At 38.7% G+C, this 23,920-nt stretch overlaps 1 protein-coding gene and 1 pseudogene across 1 annotated transcript in view; both read right to left on the bottom strand.

Moving 5' to 3' along the window:
* Positions 1–1,178: 1,178 nt before the first annotated feature.
* LOC133978510 (zinc finger protein 208-like) overlaps positions 1,179–23,920 on the bottom strand; it is a 355,630-nt pseudogene continuing 332,888 nt past the window's right edge.
* Positions 14,467–23,920, bottom strand: part of LOC133978541 (GRAM domain-containing protein 2B) — a 19,607-nt gene continuing 10,153 nt past the window's right edge. Inside the window, 6 exon segments of the mRNA XM_062416804.1 lie at positions 14,467–16,227; positions 20,122–20,206; positions 20,899–21,003; positions 21,414–21,489; positions 23,445–23,615; positions 23,723–23,834. Coding sequence (XP_062272788.1) covers positions 16,186–16,227; positions 20,122–20,206; positions 20,899–21,003; positions 21,414–21,489; positions 23,445–23,615; positions 23,723–23,834 — 591 coding nt within the window. The 3' untranslated portion in view covers positions 14,467–16,185.

Raw genomic sequence — 23,920 nt, 5'->3', positions numbered from 1 at the left:
CAACTCGAGTCGTGCTGGAACTGTGTAGAGGAAAAGCGCCATTAATATACTTCTATATTCATCATCAAACTATCACTGATGGTTTATGCATTGTACACATTTCAAAACATGAGTAATGTTTCCCCTTTCCCAGATGGCTCTTGCTACAATGATGACTGCATACCTGCTCCTGTCCTTTCAAAGATGTCATTAATCATGATATTAAATAGAATAACGCTGATGGCGCTACCTTGAGGTATCCCATATATAATGTCAAAGCTTCCTGAGATTTCTGATCCAACTTTAACTTCAAATGTTGTATTCCAAAGGAAATCTTTCATCCAGTTACACATCCTTACACTTATGCCTAGCTTATTCATTTTTCATCAAAAGATCATCTCCGTATGGAATCATAAGCTTTTTACTTACTTTGATATAAACATGCTGTGGATTTTTTTCTAAAGCCACTCTGGTACTGGAATCTTTTTATAATTTTAAGTGTAACGTGTCATTTGGTGCTCAAATAAAACACACAGCCCAGGTTTATGTCTTTATTCAACCTTCTTTATAATTATGCATATTAAGATAGTTTGAATACAATTGAAACACAAACTGCAGTTTGCATATAACGTACATTCAAACTAGCAGTTCACAAGTTCCTCTTGTATTGTACGCATATATTTACCTACATTACTGATGGGAAAGTCGTGAGTAGATAATTTACAAATGACAAGTGACCATCTGCTGGTCTTTGCAGTCATTCACCGTTGTATTACAACCAACAAGAACATTAAAACATGCAACCTAATTAAATGCACAACACAAGATACAATAAACTTAAAAAATACCAAATGAAACAAGACTGAAATAAAGTCTGACACATATTTGTACATAAACAGCACTCTCTACAAACAAATACTTCCTCTAGACAAGAAAGTAGTAAAACAGAATCAATCAATCAATCTTTATTTATATTGTACCAAATGACAACAAAAGTCATCTCAAAACACTGTACACATAGAGAAGGTCTAGACCATACTCTTTAAATTCGGCTAAAAGTGACCCAACATTCCTACATGAGCAAGCATGTAGTGCTAAAACAGAGGTTTGCTGAAAAACTGGTGAATGCGTTGATGTTTTTTTAGATGACTGTCTTGACTAAAAGTTTCCCCACATTGCTAACAGCTGTATGGCTTCTCTCAAGTGTGAATGCGTTGATGTTGTTTTAGATGACTGTCTTGACTAAAAGTTTCCCCACATTGCTCACAGCTGTATGGCTTCTCTCCAGTGTGAATGCGTTGGTGGCTTTTTAGACTACTGTCTTGACTGAAAGTTTTCCCACATTGCTCACAGCTGTACGGCTTCTCTCCAGTGTGAATGCGTTGGTGGATTTTTAGATTACTGTCTTGACTAAAAGTTTTCCCACATTGCTCACAGCTGTACGGCTTCTCTCCAGTGTGAATGCGTTGGTGGGTTTTTAAACTACTGTCTTGAGTAAAAGTTTTCCCACATTGCTCACAGCTGTACGGCCTCTCTCCAGTGTGAATGCGTTGGTGATTTTTTAGATGACTGTCTCTACTAAAAGTTTTCACACATTGCTCACAGCTGTATGGCTTCTCTCCATTGTGAATGCGTTGGTGGATTTTTAGATTACAGTCGTGAGTGAAAGTTTTCCCACATTGCTCACAGCTGTACGGCCTCTCTCCAGTGTGAATGCGTTGGTGGATTTTTAGACTACCTACTCGATTGAAAGTTTTCCCACATTGCTCACAGCTGTACGACTTCTCTCCAGTGTGAATGCGTTGGTGGCTTTTTAGATGACTGCCTTCACTGAAAGTTTTCCCACATTGCTCACAGCTGTACGGCTTCTCTCCAGTGTGAATGCGTTGGTGGCTTTTTAGACTACTGTCACGACTGAAAGTTTTCCCACATTGCTCACAGCTGTACGGCTTCTCTCCAGTGTGAATGCGTTGGTGGATTTTTAGATTACTGTCCTGACTAAAAGTTTTCCCACATTGCTCACAGCTGTACGGCTTCTCTCCAGTGTGAATGCGTTGGTGGATTTTTAGATTACTGTCCTGACTAAAAGTTTTCCCACATTGCTCACAGCTGTACGGTTTCTCTCCAGTGTGAATGCTTTGGTGGATTTTTAGACTACTGTCTTGAGTAAAAGTTTTCCCACACTGCTCACAGCTGTATGGCTTTTTTCCGGTGTGAATGCGTTGGTGGCTTTTTAGATGACTGTCTCGAGTGAAAGTTTTCCCACATTGCTCACAGCTGTATGGCTTCTCTCCAGTGTGAATGCGTTGGTGGCTTTTTAGATGACTGTCTTGAGTAAAAGTTCTCCCACACTGCTCACAGCTGTATGGCTTTTCTCCAGTGTGAATGCGTTGGTGGCTTTTTAGATGACTGTCTCGAGTGAAAGTTTTCCCACATTGCTCACAGCTGTATGGCTTCTCTCCAGTGTGAATGCGTTGGTGGATTTTTAGACTACTGTCATGACTGAAAGTTTTCCCACATTGCTCACAGCTGTACGGCCTCTCTCCAGTGTGAATGCGTTGGTGGATTTTTAGATTACTGTCTTGAGTAAAAGTTTTCCCACATTGCTCACAGCTGTACGGCCTCTCTCCAGTGTGAATGCGTTGGTGGATTTTTAGATTACCCACTCGATTGAATGTTTTCCCACATTGCTCACAGCTGTACGACTTCTCTCCAGTGTGAATGCGTTGGTGGATTTTTAGATCTGTGCCTACACTGAAAGTTTTCCCACATTGCTCACAGCTGTATAGCTTCTCTCCGGTATGAGTTTTCTGGTGACTCTGTAAATACCTGGATGTTGTGAAGGCTTTGTCACAGCGCTGACAGCAGTGCATTTTGAGTATCTTTATTCTTCTTTGTTTCTATGAAAACAGACAAACATACAAAGAAAGAAAGAAAGAGATATTAAGTTAGGTGACACAAAAGAGGAAATTATCTAAGACCATAGAGTTACAGTATGGGAAATGTCAAAATGGCTCCTGAGGCCCATTTGTCACAGCCTGGCTCTAGACTGTGACAGAAAAGGGGAGTAACATGGGTATTCAATATAGTGCAAAAGAATCTTATTTAAAATAAAATAGTCAAAATAAACACAGAAAAGAAAAAGTAGGGTTAGTCTTTAAAATCGGTCATGTAAGGAGTGGTTGGGTGAATGTGTGGTGTGTGGCGTTGGATGGTGAAACAAAGTAAAAGAACCAAGAAAACAAAGTAGGAGAATGTTGGGGAGAGGACAGAAGCTGGACCAGCAGCTTTTCTGGCTTCATAAATGGGGCTCAGAAGGCCAAGGTGTGTCACATCCTACTGATCAGTGTGTCTGCTAATCAGGAACCTTCCTCTGCAGATAAAACACAGCAGTAGTAAGAGGAGCAAATTAAAGGGGTCATTGCAAGGATCCAGGGTTTCTTAAACTTGACCCTGACCAGACTAATTCAGGACATCTAGACCTCTTCTGACCTTTGTGTGAACCCATTATTAGTTTTTCCCCATTTAATAAAATAAAATGAGACCATTTATAAAAAAAACCCAAAGCAACAAACAAGACAATCAAAAAACTGTAGAGAAATTGATATGGACTGTTCAGACAAAACCAGACATCTGAAGATGATTAAGGTCCTAATCAGAGATGTGCCACTATGATTGGTTAAAAATATCACGGTAAATGATAATGTCAAGTGGCACACCTAAAATAGGATACTCACATTTAGTGGTTAGTTTGTTTGTGTGTTTGGTGGGGTAACAGTATATAACCAAGGTTTCACTTTGTTGCAAACAACGCTAGAAAATGTTTACTTTTAGTTTGAAGAATTTTCCATCCTCCCACTCATGTGCAGTACACTGAAAGTAAAATTCCTGTACAAAAAAAATCATAAGTATTAAAAGTTCATGTAGAAAGTGCAGTGTTAACAAAATGGTTTTTGCTTCCTTTCACTGCTACATTATTATAAGTGACATCATTAGATTATTAATAATAGATTGAGCAGTATGTTAATGACAAAATGTTACTGGAAAGATCTCACTTTCATGTATTAGTGAACATAGTTCAGTTAAAAACAAAACAGCATTACTGGAAAACCAATCATTTTTTATTTTAACATTTAACATGCAGAGTTTCACTAGACATAAATAGTTGGTCTTGAACCAGTTTTATACTGTAAAAAAGAAAATGTAATTTTAAGAGGGATTTAGAAAGAGATCTATGTAAAGATAAACTAGGTAAAGCAGAAATGAAGAACACTGATGTATTGTGTTGACATGACGGTTATGTGTTGTTAATAGGGATGCACCGAAAATTCGGCCACCCAAAATATTCGGCCGAAAATGGCCCAAAAGCGCATTTTCAGTTTTCGGCTGAAATACTTTTATCACCGAAACAACACGGCCGAAACAGCTAACTAAAGAGATCAGCTCCTCTGATGCATCTGTAGCAGACGTTATTCCTTTAATTGCAGCACTAAAGTGTAGTACACTCTTAGAGTCTGCCAGCACACGTTTCACTGAGATCTATTTGGATCCTCCGCACTTCATTGCGACTGTACTCGATCCGCGTTATAAAGATCATTACTTCGATCAGGTGGGATTAAAGCAGCGTGCACGAGAAATGATCCGGGCCGTGATGGATGCAGAGAACCCGCTTAGAGACGGAGAAGCGCACAGCACAGTAGAAGGTGTGTGTGTTTGTGTGACTATAAATGCAGCGCGTGTGAGAGTAAAGCGTCCGTATAGCTCTGTGTTGCTGCTTATTAGACCGATACCGATCGCAACCCTCCACCAATTGTAACATTAAGTGTTATTTTTAACATAATTTAATTTTATATTGTGCATTGTTGTAATGTCATTGCTAAATAAATATTTTCATACTTTTGTAATTGATTTATTCTTTGAATTCAAAGCCTTGATTTTAGTGAGGTTAGTACACAGTCATAGCCATAAATGCAATGGTACTAATAATCTTTCTGTGTTTCGGTTTTCGGCCTTGGTTTCCTCATTTTCGGTTTTGGCCAAGAATTTTCATTTCGGTGCATCCCTAGTTGTTAAATAAATCATCAGAGAGGAATTATTTAACTATTTAAGTCAAGTGAAATTCAACATGTTAAATGTTAAAATAAAAAAATTATTGTTTTGTTTTTAACTGAACTATGTTCACTAGGGTTGGCCGATGTCCAGGAAATGGACGATCGACGATGTTCAATAAGGGCTGGACGATTATGGCAAAAATCATAATCACGATTATTTTACTGAAAACTTGTACAACAAATGTTAAATATGATAAGGAAATGTATTTATTTCAAGATAAATCACGGTCACACCACAGTTTTAAGGACAGTGCCACAAAAATCACCTCATTTAAAATGTTGTTATGAATGTTTGTGGACACAACAGTCTTAATGTTTGAACTACTGCAATAGATATTACTATTTTTATTATCTTAACATTGACCTTATAGAAGCCAATAACTTAACAACAGATAACATAATACATTTACTCATTTTTTAATGTAATAAGCCAATAACGTTAAAAAAAAGAGTCCTGAACCAATAATGTAATGTTATTAATGTAATAACTGAAGCCAATAATGTAATAATATACTAATATCACAGTATTTAGTAGGGATGTCCCGATCCAGCTTTTTGCACTTCCGATCCGATACCGATATTGTAGCTTTTAGCATAGGCCGATACCGATACCGGCCGATCCAGGCATGTATTAAAGATTAAAGATATTTACTTATTTTGTTGTTATAATCATGTTGAAAAGGGTTTTACTCTTAAGAACAACTAGCCAACTTAATTAGGTTAATTTGAATAATCCACAATGGTTGGTAATGAGAAGCTGACCTGTTTATTCTTAACAGGGTTAAATAAACACAAAATAGACAAAATAATAAATAGTCAATTAACCACACAAACTGAATTGGCATCAATGCTCTGCTCTTGAACAACAAGAGTGTAAACCAAGGCTTAAAAAGCCATCAGTGCAAACAATATTGTAAACTGTATTAAAAAAGCAAAACACACAAAAAAGCTGAGTAGAAAATAAATAGTGGGATGCTGGACAGGTCGCTAGGTGTGCTGAAAAACGCGGACCGGATTTGGGGGGGAAAGCTGAAAAAACTGGAATGGATTACCTACTGCGGTGCGCTGGACCGGAAAACACGGACCGGAGTTTTGAAAACAAACTGGATCGGGAGTCCGGATCGGGATTTTCCCATGCAGGCCGATCCGATATTGATATGCATTTTTTGCTAATATCGGCGGCCGATCCGATCCAAATATCGGATCGGGACATCCCTAGTATTTAGGTTTCATTTACTGGATATAACTGTGAAAATGCATGCACACTCTCTTTGAGTCTGTCTGTGAGAGACAGTCAGACAGTCAGACAGAAAGAGACACAGAGAGAGTGTATTCATTATTACAGTTATATCCAATAAATGAAACTTCAACAAGGTGATATTAGTATATTATTATGTTATCGGCACCAGTTATTACATTTGCAAAGAGAGAGTGAGAGAGACAGAGAGGCCAGTAACGTAATAACTTATTACATTACTGGCCATAAGTTATTACATTATTGGTTCAGGACTTTTATTGTATTATTATCTCATTACATTAAAAATGGGCAAATTTACTACGTTATCTGCGGTTATTATGTTATTGGCTTCTACAGACCTGTGGAAAATCCTATACGTCTTTGACATATATTTTAACTAAAGTAAGCCTGACAATAGGAGCCATACTGTTAATCTTAATGTTGGTCACGTGTGCTAGCCACAGCTACAGGACAATATCCTGTAATGGCCTGATACTGACGCAAATCCAGATATTGAGCTAGAAAATGTTGATGAACTGGAAAGAAAGACTGCATGACTTTATGATTACCCAGTTAATTTAATCTAATAAAAAGCTTAAAAACCTGTGATGAAGAAATGGACACTTGTAAGAAGAAAGAAGAGATGTATTTTAAGAAAAGCTTGGAATATAAACTTATTATGCATTAAAGCTGATAAAGGCTTTGAGACACATTGTTATTTTAGTATAAATAAAAATAAACCATTACTCACTGGAACAAAGCCAATATACTGTAACTTTAGTAATAGTTTGAGATAATGGAGTAAAAGTCCCTGAAGTTACAGAGGAAAGCTTGGAAATAACTGTGTAAAATCCTCAAACACATGAAAGAGAAGGATACAAAGAAAACTGAGCTCCTCCCCAGGTAAAGCTCAAACAGATGTACTATAACAATGAGATTCACCAACAGCCATTCAGTGTGTTTGTTGCATGAACAGCTCTCTGTTTGCTTGAACCACATTTTTGATGCACAGTCCACTGAACTCTGCTTGACTCATTGTTCTTTCTTTATTAATTGAAAATACATGTTGTGGAGAACCGTAAGTTTCAACTGGTCTAGTTAAAGGTTTTTTCTCCTGGCACTAACACATGCTAATTACAATGGAGGCGGTGCTCAATAATGAGTTACTTGTAGACTTTTCCGACCCCCCACAGAAATCGTGACTTCAGGCTACAAAAGCTACTCGCCATCTCCGCTTCTGTTTAAATATATTTACTTAAAGCAGTCTTATTATCGTCGGTTTACTGCAGGATAATGAATAATGAAAGAATAGTAAATCGGGAGGGAGATGGTTTTTATGGGGGATAACGTTGAACTTTGTTTGGTATCACTAGTTTCACTACAGAGCGAAGCTTGTACGAAATAGAAGGAAACACTGAAACCTTTTAGTAGTTTTTACGGCTGAGAAACTGACCTGTTTATCGGTGGTAGCAGAGGGTGAGTCCGGGTTCTGGTTCTCCTCCATGCTGCTCTTGTAGTAGTTCTGCTCTGTGAAAAACTCACAAAGCGTCCGCCTGTTCCTCTATCCAAGTTGTACAATGAAAATTGAAAAAGGAAGTCGAGTGCCGGAAACAGCCTTCAAAGTAAAAGTTGGGCGTTTTGAAGCGTGTTGGCCGCAGCTGTCAGTTTAAGGAGAGCGAAATGAAATAAATACAACCTAACAACAAATAGCCTAAATGTTATAAAAGTAAGGATTATAATGTAATTCAGATGTCTTGAATCATGCAACGTGTTTTCGTATTTTTACATTATTGTTTGTGATACTTCCTGTTTTGTGCGGGAGGGTTAGAGACAGGTCAGGGAAGGGAACTTGTGCTTGTCTACTGACTACGGAAAGTGAGGAGCCGCTATGTGCTGCTATCTATATCTGTCAGTCGTGGGAGGGGGCTGGGACCATAGACATATATAAATAGACGCCTCACTGAGCAGGTTGGCCAGTTTACTGTAAACGGTCTGCTTACTATCTGGTCGTTTACTGTGTAATGTGTAGGATGGAAGTATGTAGTATAAAAGTATTTATGTAACAGAGTTGGAAAATGCACTTTATTATTTTTTGTTTTCAAATTATATTTGGGGATTTTATTTATCATTTATTCATTTTGTTGAATATTTGTGATTTTTATCTCAATTAGTTGTTTTATTTTATTGTTATTTGCGTTTCCTGAGGAAACTACCTTTTTGGCTGTCACCTCTTTCTGTACCTCCTGGGTTTCCGTAGGACACACGTCAGCTCCTCACAGTGCTGTTTTGCATTGATGAGGTTAAGTTGAGGTAGGAATTGCTGCTGTGATTTTTGGCAGTTTTCTTTGAAGAACGATCTCTTTGTGTTTACATTTTTGGCGCATATTGTATGATGTAAATGCCGCTAACATCGGGTAGCTGTTTTGTGTTGTTTTGGCCATTGGTATACTTTTTGTGGATGTTTTTGGTTTCGCGCCTTTTGTGCTGCCGGGCAGCTGCGCAGTGTGGACCAGGCAGCGCTGCAGAGCCTTCTGGCATGCATTTTCTCATTGTTGTTTCACTTATTCAGGAGCAGAAAGTACAGAAAGAGCCCAGAAAACTGGTACATGTCTTTTTATGTCTTCTGCAGGTATGTTTCCTTTGTTAAATGTAATTATTTTCGCTGTTTACCCCACATATACAGTGTTTTGTTTTGACCAATAGGTATCACTGTTCCCATATTGGTTATTATGGTTTGAAATGTATTAGTTAAAAACAAAGTGTTTTCCTGTCTGTTTTAATAGCTTGTATTTAGTAAAGTGTAAGAATGCATTTTTATGCATTGATAAAGAAAATAAATTAAATCAGACAGTGCTGTTTTGCATTGATGAGGGAGCAGAAAGTACAGAAAGAGCCCAGAAGACTGGTACATGTCTTTTTATGTCTTCTGCAGGAGCAAATAAATGCAGGAAAACAACCCCTGACTCATCATTATTCACACCTGATTCAAACCTGTTACATTTAGTATGCGGTTTCAAACACAGCCTTCTTCTTCTTTGTCTTCTTCTTCCTCTGGTTTGTTTATCGGTTGGTAAACTAGATTAAAGGAGCATTACCGCCACCCACCGGACTGAAATGTGCAACAGCAGATTAGCAGGCAAAAACCCACCTGAGTTCTCAAATTCTCTCTAATAGCCCCGTGTCTTCCAAGTACTTGATTTTGTGACTATGTTTCAGCATTATATGTTGCTAGCAGAAATCTTGTGAATTTTAGTTTTATTTCATGGGCATTTTTTTTATCTTCTGTTTTTGAACATATAAGCCACATTTCAGTCCGGTAGGTGGCGGTAATGCTTTGAAACCGCATATTACATACTTCCATCCTACACATTACACAGTAAACGACCAGATAGTAAGCAGACCGTTTACAGTAAACTACACGATAACCCACAATGCATTTCGTTTCCACCTGAGCTGAAATCAGCAGGCTGAAGCTGATTTAAGTTTAGCTTTAACTTTATAAATATACCACTTTGTTGACATTTCTAACCCTTTTAGGCGAGAAAGTAGCCCTTTAGATACACAATGTTACGCTAATTTGTCCAAATAACACCTGTTTAAAGTTTTGTTCCTGCGAATTCGGAGCCACTCAAGTTAGCCGTAGCGTGTAACGCACTTCCTGTCATTTTCACAAAATAAAACAGCTGTTACCTTTTTATTATTAAGAAAACCATAACGATAGAATTGGTGCTTTTATTTTGAAATCGGGAAGCGAACATACCCTCGCTGTGGTGATCTGTGACGTTTGTATTTTGGGTTTTTTTCAGAAGTGACGTTGCATCTTGGGTAATTTGAGTGTGAGTGGTCAGCTCTTGATGCATACTCTGCATTTCTGGCAAATCTAGTAAACCATCCGGGAAGTTCTCACATACTAACATAAATCGCATACTACGCAGATGAAACCAGGCGGGGAGCTCCGGTCCTCTGAAATGATGCCAACGCGGAAGTAATTTAAAACTGCATTCTATCAAAAGGCCACCAGGGGGCGACCGTTTTGGTGTCTAAAGGACTTCCCTCTCTATACAAGTCAATGGAGAATTCACCAACTTCTCACTTGATTTCTAACCCCAGTAAACGTTTTCAAAATGTGTTTATGGTCTCAATCGCTAGTTTAAAGCCTTCTTCAATGCAGTCTGATGTTCATTTGTGAAATTTTGGCCTCCCTGATTTTATATTTGACGATAAAGGAGAAATGTTGTGTTAAAACAGAATCTGCAGTAACATATTTAAACAGATGCTGAAGCTCCAGTGATGAAGACCTCTGTAAGCAGTTACAGCTGTAAACACTGACACCTTTTGGTGAAAATGAGAACTACAGCACCTTACTGAGCTGTGATATACTGATCAAATCTATGTTATTGATTTTTATACAGGTGAGCAAATGTTTAAAAGTGAAAGTGACATATATTGGATCATGTCAATATCAACTAATATAAACCAAATAAACCAAATAATGATTAACTATAGTAGTAATTATAGTAGTAGACTTTATTTGTACAGCACCAATGTTTAAAACATATACACTGTTGTTATATTATTTGGTTGTTTTGAGCATGTATGAGTAAAAAATGAGTGGACCAAGTATTACACCTTGAAGCTCTCCACGTGGATTTAAAACCAAAACTGAAAACAAACCTGCTTAAGTAAATAAACAAAAAATTGAACACTCAGCTGTGTTAAAAACTATGGGTCATTTTGTAGAGCTTAAGCAGGCTCAGTTTAATGAAGTCTTTAGGTTTGGTAAAGCCGCCTGGTCGTCACCACAGAGCTGTTATACCTGCAGGAAAACACAAGAAAATGGTTTTCACATTAAACATCTTCTCTGGTAAGAAATCAATCTTTTATTTTGTTTAAGGTTGGTTTTAATGTCTCAGAAGAGTCAACAAATCATCAGAAATGGTTACTGAAAGCAGACCTTGTTTTTTCTGCCTCAACCTGAACGCAGCATCGGTCTCTGATACCTGGAGAAGTGTGAGGAGTGATGAGCTGTCAGTCCTGTCTGGCTGAGAGGAGTGAAGGCTGAGGAAGAGGAGGAGGAAGAGGAGGAGGAGGAGCTGTGTTTGGAGTCCTGACTGTGGCAGAGACGCTCCCGACCACAAAAACACAAAGACTCCTCATGAGGAACCACAGGGATGTTTGCCAGAGCTGCGTTCTGTAACAAAGACACACAAACAGGATGGAGGACGACAGAACAGACGGAACAGTTTTAGATGAGGTGTGTTTGTTTGGTTCTGTACCTTCATCAGGAGCTTCTGGTTCTTCATGTCCTGCTTCCAGGGCATCACATAGAGTTTGGGGATCATAGCATGTCGGGCTGAGAACGTTGGGATGTGGGAGTGGGATCGCCTGGGGAAAAAATCAATCATAATGAATTCATATAGAACAATTTATACAGTGGAACTAATTTAAAGTCCTTCAAATAAAAACATATAAGTTAAGAATCGAGGGGAAAAACTAGAATATCAACACAGACATGCATGAATAATAAAGAAAACAAGCTAAAAACTTGATTAAACAACATAAAAATGATCCAATATTTCACTAAGAAGCAACGATTTGATGAAAAAATATCAAATCAAAGTCATATATAATAATATATCAGTCAGAGGGACCAAACCACTACTTTTACTGTAACACTGCATACTACATCGCTCATAATACTGCAGTACTTTTACTGTAATACTGCATACTACATCACTATAATACTGCAGTACTTTTACTGTAATACTGCATACTACATCGCTCATAATACTGCAGTACTTTTACTGTAATACTGCATACTACATCGCTCATAATACTGCAGTACTTTTACTGTAATACTGCATACTACATCGCTCATAATACTGCAGTACTTTTACTGTAATACTGCATACTACATCACTCATAATACTGTAGTACTTTTACTGTAATACTGCATACTACATCGCTCATAATACTGCAGTACTTTTACTGTAATACTGCATACTACATCGCTCATAATACTGTAGTACTTTTACTGTAATACTGCATACTACATCGCTCATAATACTGCAGTACTTTTACTGTAATACTGCATACTACATCGCTCATAATACTGTAGTACTTTTACTGTAATACTGCATACTACATCGCTCATAATACTGCAGTACTTTTACTGTAATACTGCATACTACATCACTCATAATACTTTTACTGTTTAAGGAGTACTTTTACGTTTGATAATTAAATGTTCCTAATGATACATACTTTTAATCATGTAAGATTTTAAATGCAGTACTTTTGCTAGAGTATTTTTACATTGGGGTATTGTGACTTCTTCCCTCACTGCTTCTGGAGTCACAGAAAACTTTATATGACTTTTTTTCACAGATAAAATCTGGAAACACCCAAAAGATAAATGAGTGAGTCAGAGTTTGGTGGGTTGAGTTAAAGGGTTGAGTTATATGCGACTCTGTTTGGTTCATCATATTAATAACCAAGAACTGATAAATTATTACTAAAATAAAAGGTATCTGATGAGCTGAAAAAGTTCTTTAGAAAATAAACAATCAATCATAATTTTGTACCTTTTATGTCTCACTTTTGACCCATTTAAATTAGTTTTTCTTGTATTTTTCATATAAAATATAATATAAATCACATATGGATCATATTTTACAGTATTTTTTTTATTATAACAGTTTATTCCTCAGTGAAATAACCTGCAGCAGTACTCACTCATGTTGGTCAGAGCTCCCTGCAGCATCGGCCATGTTTGTTGACTGTAAGGGTCGCCTTAGAAACCTCCCAATGCATCATGGGTAGGGGATGGGGGGGGGTTGGGGTAGGATTACAGAGAAAGAAAGAGCTGTGGAGGGGCTATAGAGGTGCTCTCTGATTTAAGGGATTTCACAGATCTCACCATTGTCTCATTTGGTGGAAACTGGATCAGTAACTCACCCTAAAGGGAAAAGGCTTCTTTGTCACTGTCTTGAAACTTTAGGCTTAACCTTTGACCTCTCCTGGACTCCGTACTTGGATGTTACCACGAATAATTATAAGTAAGAAACTGTAAAATATGGTAACGGTAGCTGGTAGCTCATGTGATTTGAATGCAGCATAAACTAAACACTAAAGGACCGTTCGTTATGCCACCGGAGGGATTTCAGGGACTCTGATTATTTTTGACATTACCCCCTGCCGGAATAAATATATGTTGACATAACCTAGCTTTTGCTTTCGCAAAAATTGCATGACCCCCCCCCCGCATCATCACAGGATTTTTTCATCACGTTCCGCGAAGCCCAACAATACATTTATTTCGACAACCATACCACGATCCCCAGAACATCTGCATTTTGACCTTACACACCACACTCCACCAAGACGGTGCCATTTCAGGAGATGTATTATGGAGACACAATAAGCATAACCAGAGCCCGTCTACAGTGGACATCTCTGTGGAAATCTTTGGGGGAAACTCTAAAATGCATACTTCCTGTATTAGGCCTACTTTAAAGTTAAAGTACAATATTTTACAAAGCACACTGGGTAATACATTTAAATCATCACTGTTTTAGCAGACGTCAACTAGGCTACTCATTCATCGCCGAAGCTGAACGTTCTCGTTCTACGAGCGTCAATTTTGAGATTTTATCCTTGCAATTTAAACGGATAAACATGAAGGATAAACGTGGCGTGCAGAGGGGTAGGTGCCTGAAGTGCCATGAGTGCGAGGACTACGACCTGCCTCCACAGGGGAATGCCTGCGGCTATTGTGGATGCCCACCAGTCCAACATCAGCAAGAGACACAGTTGGGTCAGGTAAGCAGGTACATACATCATACACCTGTGATTAAGGGATCGAGGGGGGAGGGAGGTGTGGCGATTTTCTTTACGTCTGGACTGCTGGTGGTGGTGGGGGGGTGGTCAGACGTAGCTTCAAAAGTTGAATGACCCCCCCTCTCTGACAATTTCTTTTTGGGTGACCCCCCCCCCCCCCTCAACAAAGAATATTATGACATGACATTTTCCTCCGGTGGCCCATTCCATAAATAATGAACGGTCCCTAAATAAGTAAAGTTAATCCAAGGAACATCAACACATCTACAGTATTAAAAAAGAGACAAGAACGCAGAAATATTACAGCAAAAATAAAACTTTATTTCCAAAATAGATCTTTTTAATCATTAAAACATCTTTTAAATCTGTGTTCGTCATTTTAATATTTACAGAATCACAGTGATTAATTTTTGTCTGTAACAGTCGATGGTTTGAATCTCAGCTGGAATTTATTCTGCTGACACTTCAGTTTTAATCCTCATTAATTAATCTGATTTTAATCTAACCTGGTAAACACGACGTCACACCTGCTGTACAGTATCTGTATCCTGGGAAATAATCAGCAGTAAAGACGTAAATCAACTGAAACACATGAAACTATCTGCAGATATCAATGAAGAGAAATTAGGTTTTGGGGTTCGATGAACATCAGTGTCGTCTTTTCACTTATTTTGTTTTACTGACTGTATTCCTCATCCTTTTTATGTTTTTGATCCTTTTTAACATTGTTTTGAAAAGTGCTAAACTTCTTCTTCTTCTTCTTCTTCTTCTTCTTCTTCTTCTTCTTCTTCTTCTTCTTCTTCTTCTTCTTCTTCTTCTTCTTCTTCTTCTTCTTCTTCTTCTTCTTCTTCTTCTTTCGTCTTTAATAATGCGAACGGAGCAATGTTTCAATGCTGCTGAGTCTTCATCAAACTCAGCAGTATGTAAACATGAGGAAACGTCTGTCAGGGTTTGTGGAGTATTTACAAAAACAGGATCAAGTCCAGAGCTGGTTGTTTGAGGCTTAATGTCATCACGTAGACAGGAAAGTGTTTCCTGTTTCAGCCAGGCGGGGAGTTCCGGTCCTCTGAAATGAGGCCAACGCGGAAGTAACTTAAAACTGCATTCTATCAAAAGGCCACCAGGGGGCGACCGTTTTGGTGTCAAAAGGACTTCCGTCTCTATACAAGTCAATGGAGAATTCACCAACTTCTCACTTGATTTCTAACCTCAGTAAACGTTTTCAAAATGTGTTTATGGTCTCAATCGCTAGTTTAAAGCCTTCTTCAATGCAGTATGATGTTCATTTGGGACATTTTGGCCTCCCTGATTTTATATTTGACGATAAAGCAGGGTATGCATTAGGGCGTGGCTACGTCGTGATTGACAGGTTGATTGGTTCACAGGTTCAGGAGGGCGACTCATGCTCCTCCTGATGCCCATATAAGTAGAATTTGTGGGGGGGTTTTACCCGGCATGCACTGGAAATTTTCAAGATGGCGCTGCTCAGATCCGATACTATTGGCTTCCGAGCAGCAGTCCACAAACCAATGGGTGACGTCACTGATGTTACGTCCATTTTATATACTTGTCTATGGTTTCAGCCGATCAATGTGATCAATCAAAACTCAGTGATCAGGAAAAAAATCCAAGACTGAGAACACAACACTGATCTCTTCAGATACTGTAAACAGGAAGTTACAATGTTTCACAGAGAGGAAAAAGTACTGTTAATGCCTCCCAACTACATGCTGTAGCCCTGAAAATACTAAAATGTACAGTACGTTACACATATAATACTCTACTAATACAAATGTGTTTAAAACTGCACCAAAATCTGCCAATAACTCATTAATCACAGGTTGGACGTGTTGGTCGCAGCTACTGTTAAACAGTATCTGAGCTGTGTGAAGTATTTTCAATACAGTACTCAACAGTTTGTAACATCTAGCATAATAAACTATATAATCTATGTACAGTATATATTTATATATATATATACACAGTGGTTTTTAGTTCCTATACTGGTTTCCAGTATCGTCAGGTAGCTTCTTCCAGCAGCCTCTGCAGGTTCTTCTGCACCTGGAAGAACAGATATTGTGTTTTATTATATTCATATATTTATGTTTATTTATAACAGTGAGTGTTGAATGTTGTTTCTGAAATATCTGATGACAGGAAATGCAAGTAAAGAACAACTGATTAATAACCAATAGATTTCTAATCGAGCTGCAGTCTGATGTCCTGTCATTGGTCAGTGCTTCTGACTTCTTCTGCTAGTAAAGCTGTCACATGATAGATTAACAGAGTAGGGCTGTGCAATAGTTCAAAATAATTGGATTAATTTGAATTTAATTGGTGCATGATGTGTAAACTTTAGTTATTACAATATGCACACACAGATTATTTAGAGATAACAGCTGCTACATTAACCATTTTTAAGCCATGACACACTCTAAAAAATCACTGGTTTAAGAGGTTTTTACCCAGTTTGTTTCGATATAACAGCAACATATTACTGCGTTAATGTTACCCAGAAAGCCTGTAAATCAGGGGTGTCAAACATACGGCACATGGGCCAGAACCGGCCCACTACTGGGTCCAATCTGGCCCAATGGATAACTTTAGAAAGTGTGAAAACGGCAGAAAAGTAATTCCAGTTTTTCAATAATATGCAAGTCAATTTTTTAACAGTATCTCTTACCAGGCCCACTTTGACCCCCCCTGCACTAAAGAGAAGAGGCTGTTTTATTTTGTATTTCACTGTTGAGTTATTAACCCAAACTAAAGCTTGCTATAAGCTACTCTTACACGGTTTAATACCTATTTGAATGTCATGTGCACAACTTTTTGTACAAGAAACAAAACATTTGAGAGTGTTGAGCTAAAGCTTGTTGTATATAACACACACAACTCTCTCAGCAGCCTTTTATTTTGGAGAGTAGTCGCTAAACCCCTCTGAAGCAAAAACAGTCTCACTAGAGGAGGATGTGTTAAATCTACGCCCCTCCTCCCCTAAGATTTCCTCCCAGCTCACTGTTTACACTTCAGAGCTGTTATCTCTATTACCGTGTTAATGTTTAATGACTGAACTGAACTGTTCAGGTTAAAGTGGATGTTCCTGCTGGTCACATGTAATATACTACTAATTTCAATTCAACTGTGCAATATACATATAACACACATATATATTTTCTTTCACTTTAATCGGTGCAATAACAATATCATCTCCGGTATATTACCACTCAGTACCAATATTACGCTCGTAAATAATGTCATAATTATATATTTTTTACTCTTGTTGTTCTTATTATTTATTGTTCTTTATTCTTTTTCTTATTGATGCTTTTCTATTTTACTGTCCACTTTGCTGCTGTAATAATCTTACCACCGCTTACACCATTTGAGTCCTATTAAAAGCCTTTATGTTGGAGGACAATTTAGTCAAATATCAGTAGTTTATGATGCTGATTAAAGATCACAGTAGCTTTAAAATACATAAAAATGACCCTGTCTCTGGTCACTTGCAAGGAATCATCATATTTGGGAGTAATTTGGTCTTTAAAATAAAACTTTATTTATAAGTTTACATAAAGAAATAAACATTTCCTCTGAGATCAGGCATAAAATCAGAATTTGATAATCTTTTTAATACTTTTTAATATCGTCTCGATGGAACAGAGACTGACGACACTCGGCTCCGTCACAGACCTCATGAGTTAGTCTGGAGGGAGGGAAGAAAGTAGGGAGGGAGAGAAGGAAAGAAAGAAGAAAGGAAGGTGGGAAAGAAAGAAGAAAGGAAGGTGGGAAAGAGAGAAGAAAGGAAGGAAGGAAGGAAAGAAGAAAGGAAGGTCGGAAAGAAAGAAGGAAGGAAAGAAGAAAAGGAAGGTTGGAAAGAAGGAAGGAAGGAAAGAATGAAGGAAGGAAAGAAAGAAGAAAGGAAAGTTGGAAAGAAGGAAGGAAGGAAGGAAGGAAGGAAAGAAGAAAGGAAGGTTGGAAAGAATGGAGGAAGGAAGGAAGGAAAGAAGAAAGGAAGGTTGGAAAGAAGGAAGGAAGGAAAGAATGAAGGAAGGAAGAAGAAAGGAAAGTTAGAAGGAAGGAAGGAAAGAAGAAAGGAAGGTTGGAAAGAATGGAGGAAGGAAGGAAGGAAAGAAGAAAGGAAGGTTGGAAGGAAGGAAAGAAGGAAGGAAGGTTGGAAAGAATGAAGAAAGGAAGGAAGGAAGGAAAGAAGAAAGGAAGGTGGGAAAGAAAGAAGAAAGGAAGGTTGGAAAGAAGGAAGGTGGGAAGGATGAAGGAAAGAAGGAAGGAAGGTGGGAAAGAATGAAGGAAGGAAAGAAGAAAGGAAGGTTGGAAAGAATGAAAGAAGGAAGGAAGGAAAGAATGAAGGAAAGAAGGAAGGAAGGAAACAGGAAGAAAAGAAAGAAGGGAAGGAGGATTAAATCATTTATTTTTATGTTTTGTTTAAGTTGTTTTATTAATTGATCTTTTCTGATATTTTTTGAGGATATTTAATAATTTCTTTTAATACACATTTACTGGTTAAACTTAGCTATGAGCTGCTGCTGTTTGCTCATAAAGAGACAGAAAGAGAGTTGACCTGAAATGTTAACGCTGCTCAGACAGATAGATGAACAGATGAACGGATGGACAGATAGATAAACGGACAGATAGACGGAGCGCTGACTGACGGAGGAGAGCTCTTCTTACTGATGACGTTCGTCCTTCTTCTCCAAACAGATCGCTGACTATAAATGTTTGATTAACAGCAGCAGTCGCAGGTTTCACTTTGTTCTCTGGAAACAGAGACGCGGTCCTTCTTTCCTCTCTCTGGTCCAGACATTATTATTATAGATAGTTTAAAATCATCCAGCTGCTCCTGATTTAACATTTATATCTAGGGATGCTCGATATTGACTTTTCTGCCGATATCCGATATTCCGATATTCCCCAACTCTTAATTTCCGATACCGATATCTGCAGGCTTTTTACACCAAAACTATCAGGTAACAATATAACATATCTCCTACTGTGGAATTAACACATTATGCCTAATTTTATTGTGATGCCCCACTGGATGCAAACATAAATGCAACATGGCTTTCTAAATGTAAACACTGTCTGTGCAAAATAAGAGAACAACTTCAATTTAAGTTATGGAAGCAAAGTGCCAATATATCACTGCCATATTTATTATGCTGCTTTGCAGTCATTTACTATCCGTAGGGAACACTTGGAAATAGTTCCAAACCACAGACATAAGCCCCGTTTCTGGAGGCGGGACCTTTTATAGGAACGTCCTCTCACTCGCTCCTCTTAGCTGTTGTGTCTCCAGCAGAGTAGGACCCAGATAGGACCCACAGGACTCTGCAGAGTAGGACCCAGATAGGACCCAGATAGGATCCAGATAGGACCCAGATAGGACCCAGATAGGACCCAGATAGGTCCCAGATAGGACCCAGATAGGACCCAGATAGGTCCCAGATAGGACCCAGATAGGACACATTGGACTCTGACGGTGACGTCACAGAGGCGACTCACCGAAAGCATAACAGAGAAAATGAAAACAAGGAGGTAAACCTTCTGTTTGTGTGTTCGTGTACATGGCGGTGGACGATATGAACTTGTTAGCCACGGTTAGCCACGGTTAGCTACGGTTAGCCACGGTTAGACACGGTTAGAGACCCACGAGTCTAGCGTGTTGTTGTTAAACGTCATCAACCGCCGGTAAACGTCCCATGCTGCGTTCATGCAGGCTCAGAAATGCTGAAGCCTACAGAACAAATATCGGTTATAAAAACCTGATACCGATACTTCCCGATATTACATCTTTAAGTGAATATCGGCCGATAATATCGGAGGGCCGATAATATCGGACATCCCTATTTATATCTAAACTTTAACTCTGTAATGAGTTCAGGAGTTTTTCTTTTCTTTTCTTTTTTATCTGATGTTTAAGTTTAAAGCAGACAGACTGACCTTCTCCAGCTTCATCAGGTTGATGGACAACAGCTCAGAGAAAAGCTCCGTGTTCACGTCGCTGCTCTCTCGGAGGAAGTCGGTACTAGAAAAAAAGAAGGAAAGAAAAGAAAAGGAACAGATAGAGGTGAAAAATTAATTATTAAATATCCTCAAAAAATATCAGAAAAGATAAAAAAAGATCAGTGAACAAGAATTAATAAAACAACTTTAACAAAAGCATAAAATGATTTTTCTTCCTTCCTTCCTTCCGTCCTCACTATTTTCCTCCCCCTTTTTCCTTTCTTCATTCTTTCCTTTCTTCCTTCCTTCCTTTCTTCTTTCTTTCTTTCCTTACTTCCTTCCTTTCCTCTTTCTTTCCTTCTGTCCTTCCTTCCTCCCTACTTTCCTTCCTTACTTCTTTCCTTCCTTCCGTAGGTCCTTCCTTCCTTAGGTCCTTCTTTCCTTCCTACCTTCCTTCCTCCCTTCTTTCTTTCTTTCCTTCCTCTTTCCTTCCTCTTTCCTTCACTCCCTCCCTCCCTTCCTTCCTCACTGCCTCCATCCCTCCCTTCCTTCTTTCTTTCTTTCTTTCCTTCTTTCCTTCCTTCCTTCCTCCCTCCCTCCTTCCTCCCTTAGTTCTTCCCTCCCTTCCTCCCTCCTTCCCTCCATCCCTCCCTTCCTTATTTATTTCCTTCCTACCTCCCTATTTTCCTCCCTCCTTCCTTCCTCCCTTCGTTCTTTCTTTCCTTCCTTCCTCCCTATTTTCCTCCCTCCCTCCTTCCCTCCCTCCAGACTCACTCATGTTGGGTGAGCTCTGTGACGGAGCCGAGTGTCGTCAGTCTTTGTTCCAACGAGATGATCTTGAAGGCCAAATAACAGGAAGACAACACCAGGACACACACTCTGAGGACACACACACACACACACACACAAACACACACACACACACACACACACACACACACACACACACACACACACGCACAAAATCAATCAATGATGAAGGGACTGATTAATGAATTCATATAATAAAGAAATAGGTGATTGTAATAAATAATGACTTAAATAAACAGATGAATGAGTGAGTGATTGAATGAATGAATGACTGAATGAATGAATAAATGAGAGAGTGAGTGATTGAATGGGTGAATGAGTGAGTGAGTGATTGAATGGGTGAGTGAATGAATGAGTGAGTGACTGAATGAGTGAATGAGTAAATGAGTGAGTGAGTGAATGAATGAGTGAGTGACTGAATGAATGAGTGAGTGAATGAATGAGTGAGTGACTGAATGAGTGAATGAATATAAACTCACAGCAGCAGATACACAAACAGCAGAGTGTTGAGAGAAACCGGTTTCATCGTCCTGCCGTCGATCAAAACTTCTGACACTGGAAATATAAAAATATTACTCATAAACATCCTTTAAGAAACATTTATATTTACACTCTTATCATTATTAAACATGACATAGGCTACATATTATATTAATTATGTTACACACATTGATCCGTTGATTTACAGAAGTTCCAGAAGTATCCTTCCTCCCTTCCTTCTTTCTGTCCTTCTTGCCTTCCTCTTTTCCTTTCTCCCTCCTTCTCTCTCTTTCCTTCTTTCCTCTATCCTTCCTTCCTTCCTTTCCTACCTCACTTCCTTCTTTCCTTTCCTCCCCCATACCTCCCTTCCTTCTTTCCTCTGTCCTTCCTTCCTTCCATTCATACCTCCCTTCCATCTTTCCTTCCTTCCTCCCTCCTTCCTTCCTTCCTCCCTTCCTTCTCTCCTTTGTCCTTCTTTCCTTCCTTCCTCCCTTACTCTTTTCCTTACTCCCTCCCTCCTTCCTTCTTTCCTCTCTCCCTCCTGCCTTCCTTCTTTCCTCTGTCCATCCTTCCTCTCTCCTTTCCTTCCTTCCTTCCTCCCTCCTTTCCTCCCTTCCTTCCTTGACACGAGGACAACAGGAGGGTTAAGAAACATTTATATTTACACTCTTATCATTATTAAACATGACACACATTTTATATTAATTAACAACTTTATTGATCCTTTGATTTACAGAAGTTGTTCCAAATTCAACAGTAAAGTCCAGACTGTATTTATCAAATATGATGAAGTATATAAATATATGATTTATATTATGTTATGTTTTAATCATGATTATTAATCTGCATAAAGTGAAGTTTATGTTCTTTGCTCACAAATATATATATTTAGTTTTAAAAGCATTTTATTGATAGTTTGAGGAATCAGTTATCTACATTTAGAGCTTATGTTGTGATATATTTCTTCATATCAGACAATTAAATCATACCTGTATCTCATATCTTATTAATTGGTTGATAAATCCAGGAGTTGATCTTTCTATTTCTCATAAAGTTTGATATGTTGATATATGTTTTAAATATCTATCCATCTAACTATCTTTGTAAAATATGTAATTTTCTGAACTTACCAGACTGTTCTAGCTGTTCTGTTATTTACTTTTTACCCACTTTGTCATTATATCCACATTACTGATGATTATTTATCAAAGATTTCAGTATAAATATTTTGTGAAAGCATCAAGAATCATCTCTACAATATTGTTGTAATATCGATATCGAGGTATTTGGTCTAAAATATCATGATATTTGATTTTGTCCATATCGCCCAGCCCTAGTTGGTTGTTACAATAGACTGTATATAAGAAATGGACGTAACATCCGTGACGTCACCCATTGGTTTGTGGACTGCTGCTCGGAGGCCAATAGTATCGGATCTGAGCAGCACCATCTTGAAAATTTCAGGTGCGTGCTGGGAAAAATAAAAACATGGATTCTACTTTATTGGGCATCAGGAGGAGCATGAGGCGCCCTCCTGAACCTGTGAATCAATCAACCTGTCAATCACGACGTAGCCACGCCCTAACGCATACCCTGCTTTATCGTCACATATAAAATCAAGGAGGCCAAAATGTCCCAAATGAACATCATACTGCATTGAAGAAGGCTTTAAACTAGCGATTGAGACCATAAACACATTTTGAAAACGTTAACCAAGGTTAGAAATCAAGTGAGAAGTTGGTGAATTCTCCATTGACTTGCATAGAGACGGAAGTCCTTTTGACACCAAAACGGCCGCCCCCTGGTGGCCTTTTGATAGAATGCAGTTTTAAGTTACTTCCGCGTTGGCCTCATTTCAGAGGACCGGAACTCCCCGCCTGATTGTTACTTATTTGCAAAACAGAAAAAGTATATTATCGTTTATTGCGATTATTTCCGAGACAATATATCGTCCAACAAAAGAAGTTATCGTGACTCAGAGACACTTAAACAGGCTATAAAACCTTCTTATTGAAGGAGAATCGTCGTACCGGAGTGGAGCGTGTCGTGCTGCTTGTTGTCTGGACTCTGCTGGTTCTGATGCTGGTTCTGATGCTGGTTCTGATGCTGGTTCTTCACTTTGTGTTGATGGTCCGGATGTGCAGGAGGCGCAGCGCTGTCGTTGTGCTTCAACACATCCAGGAACGGAGCCACGGGGAACTCTGTAGTGTTTAAACGACGACCAACAAACCATTTCAACTTCTCTATTCTTCCTTATTTGGATCTTTTAGTCCATGTTAAAATGTGACGGTGACCCGGCTGGTGGTACCTGCTATCTTCTCGTAGTCGGGCGTCTGGGAATCCGAGCTGCTGCTTTCCTCCATCTCCTGCCTCCTCTGTCTCACCGCTCCGTCCAGATCACTGAAGTTACCTGAAAAGGCCTGAAGAGACACACAGGCAGGAGGTTAGTCTCTCACTGAGCTCCACAAACAGCACAGGAAGCCTGTTAGATGTTCATTTAACCGTC

This window comes from Scomber scombrus, chromosome 4 (genome assembly GCF_963691925.1).
Source record: "Scomber scombrus chromosome 4, fScoSco1.1, whole genome shotgun sequence".
In the NCBI taxonomy this organism is placed as follows: Eukaryota; Metazoa; Chordata; class Actinopteri; order Scombriformes; family Scombridae; genus Scomber; species Scomber scombrus.
The sequence above is the reverse complement of the archived record's forward strand: the minus strand, read 5'-3'. Positions and strand labels throughout refer to the sequence as shown.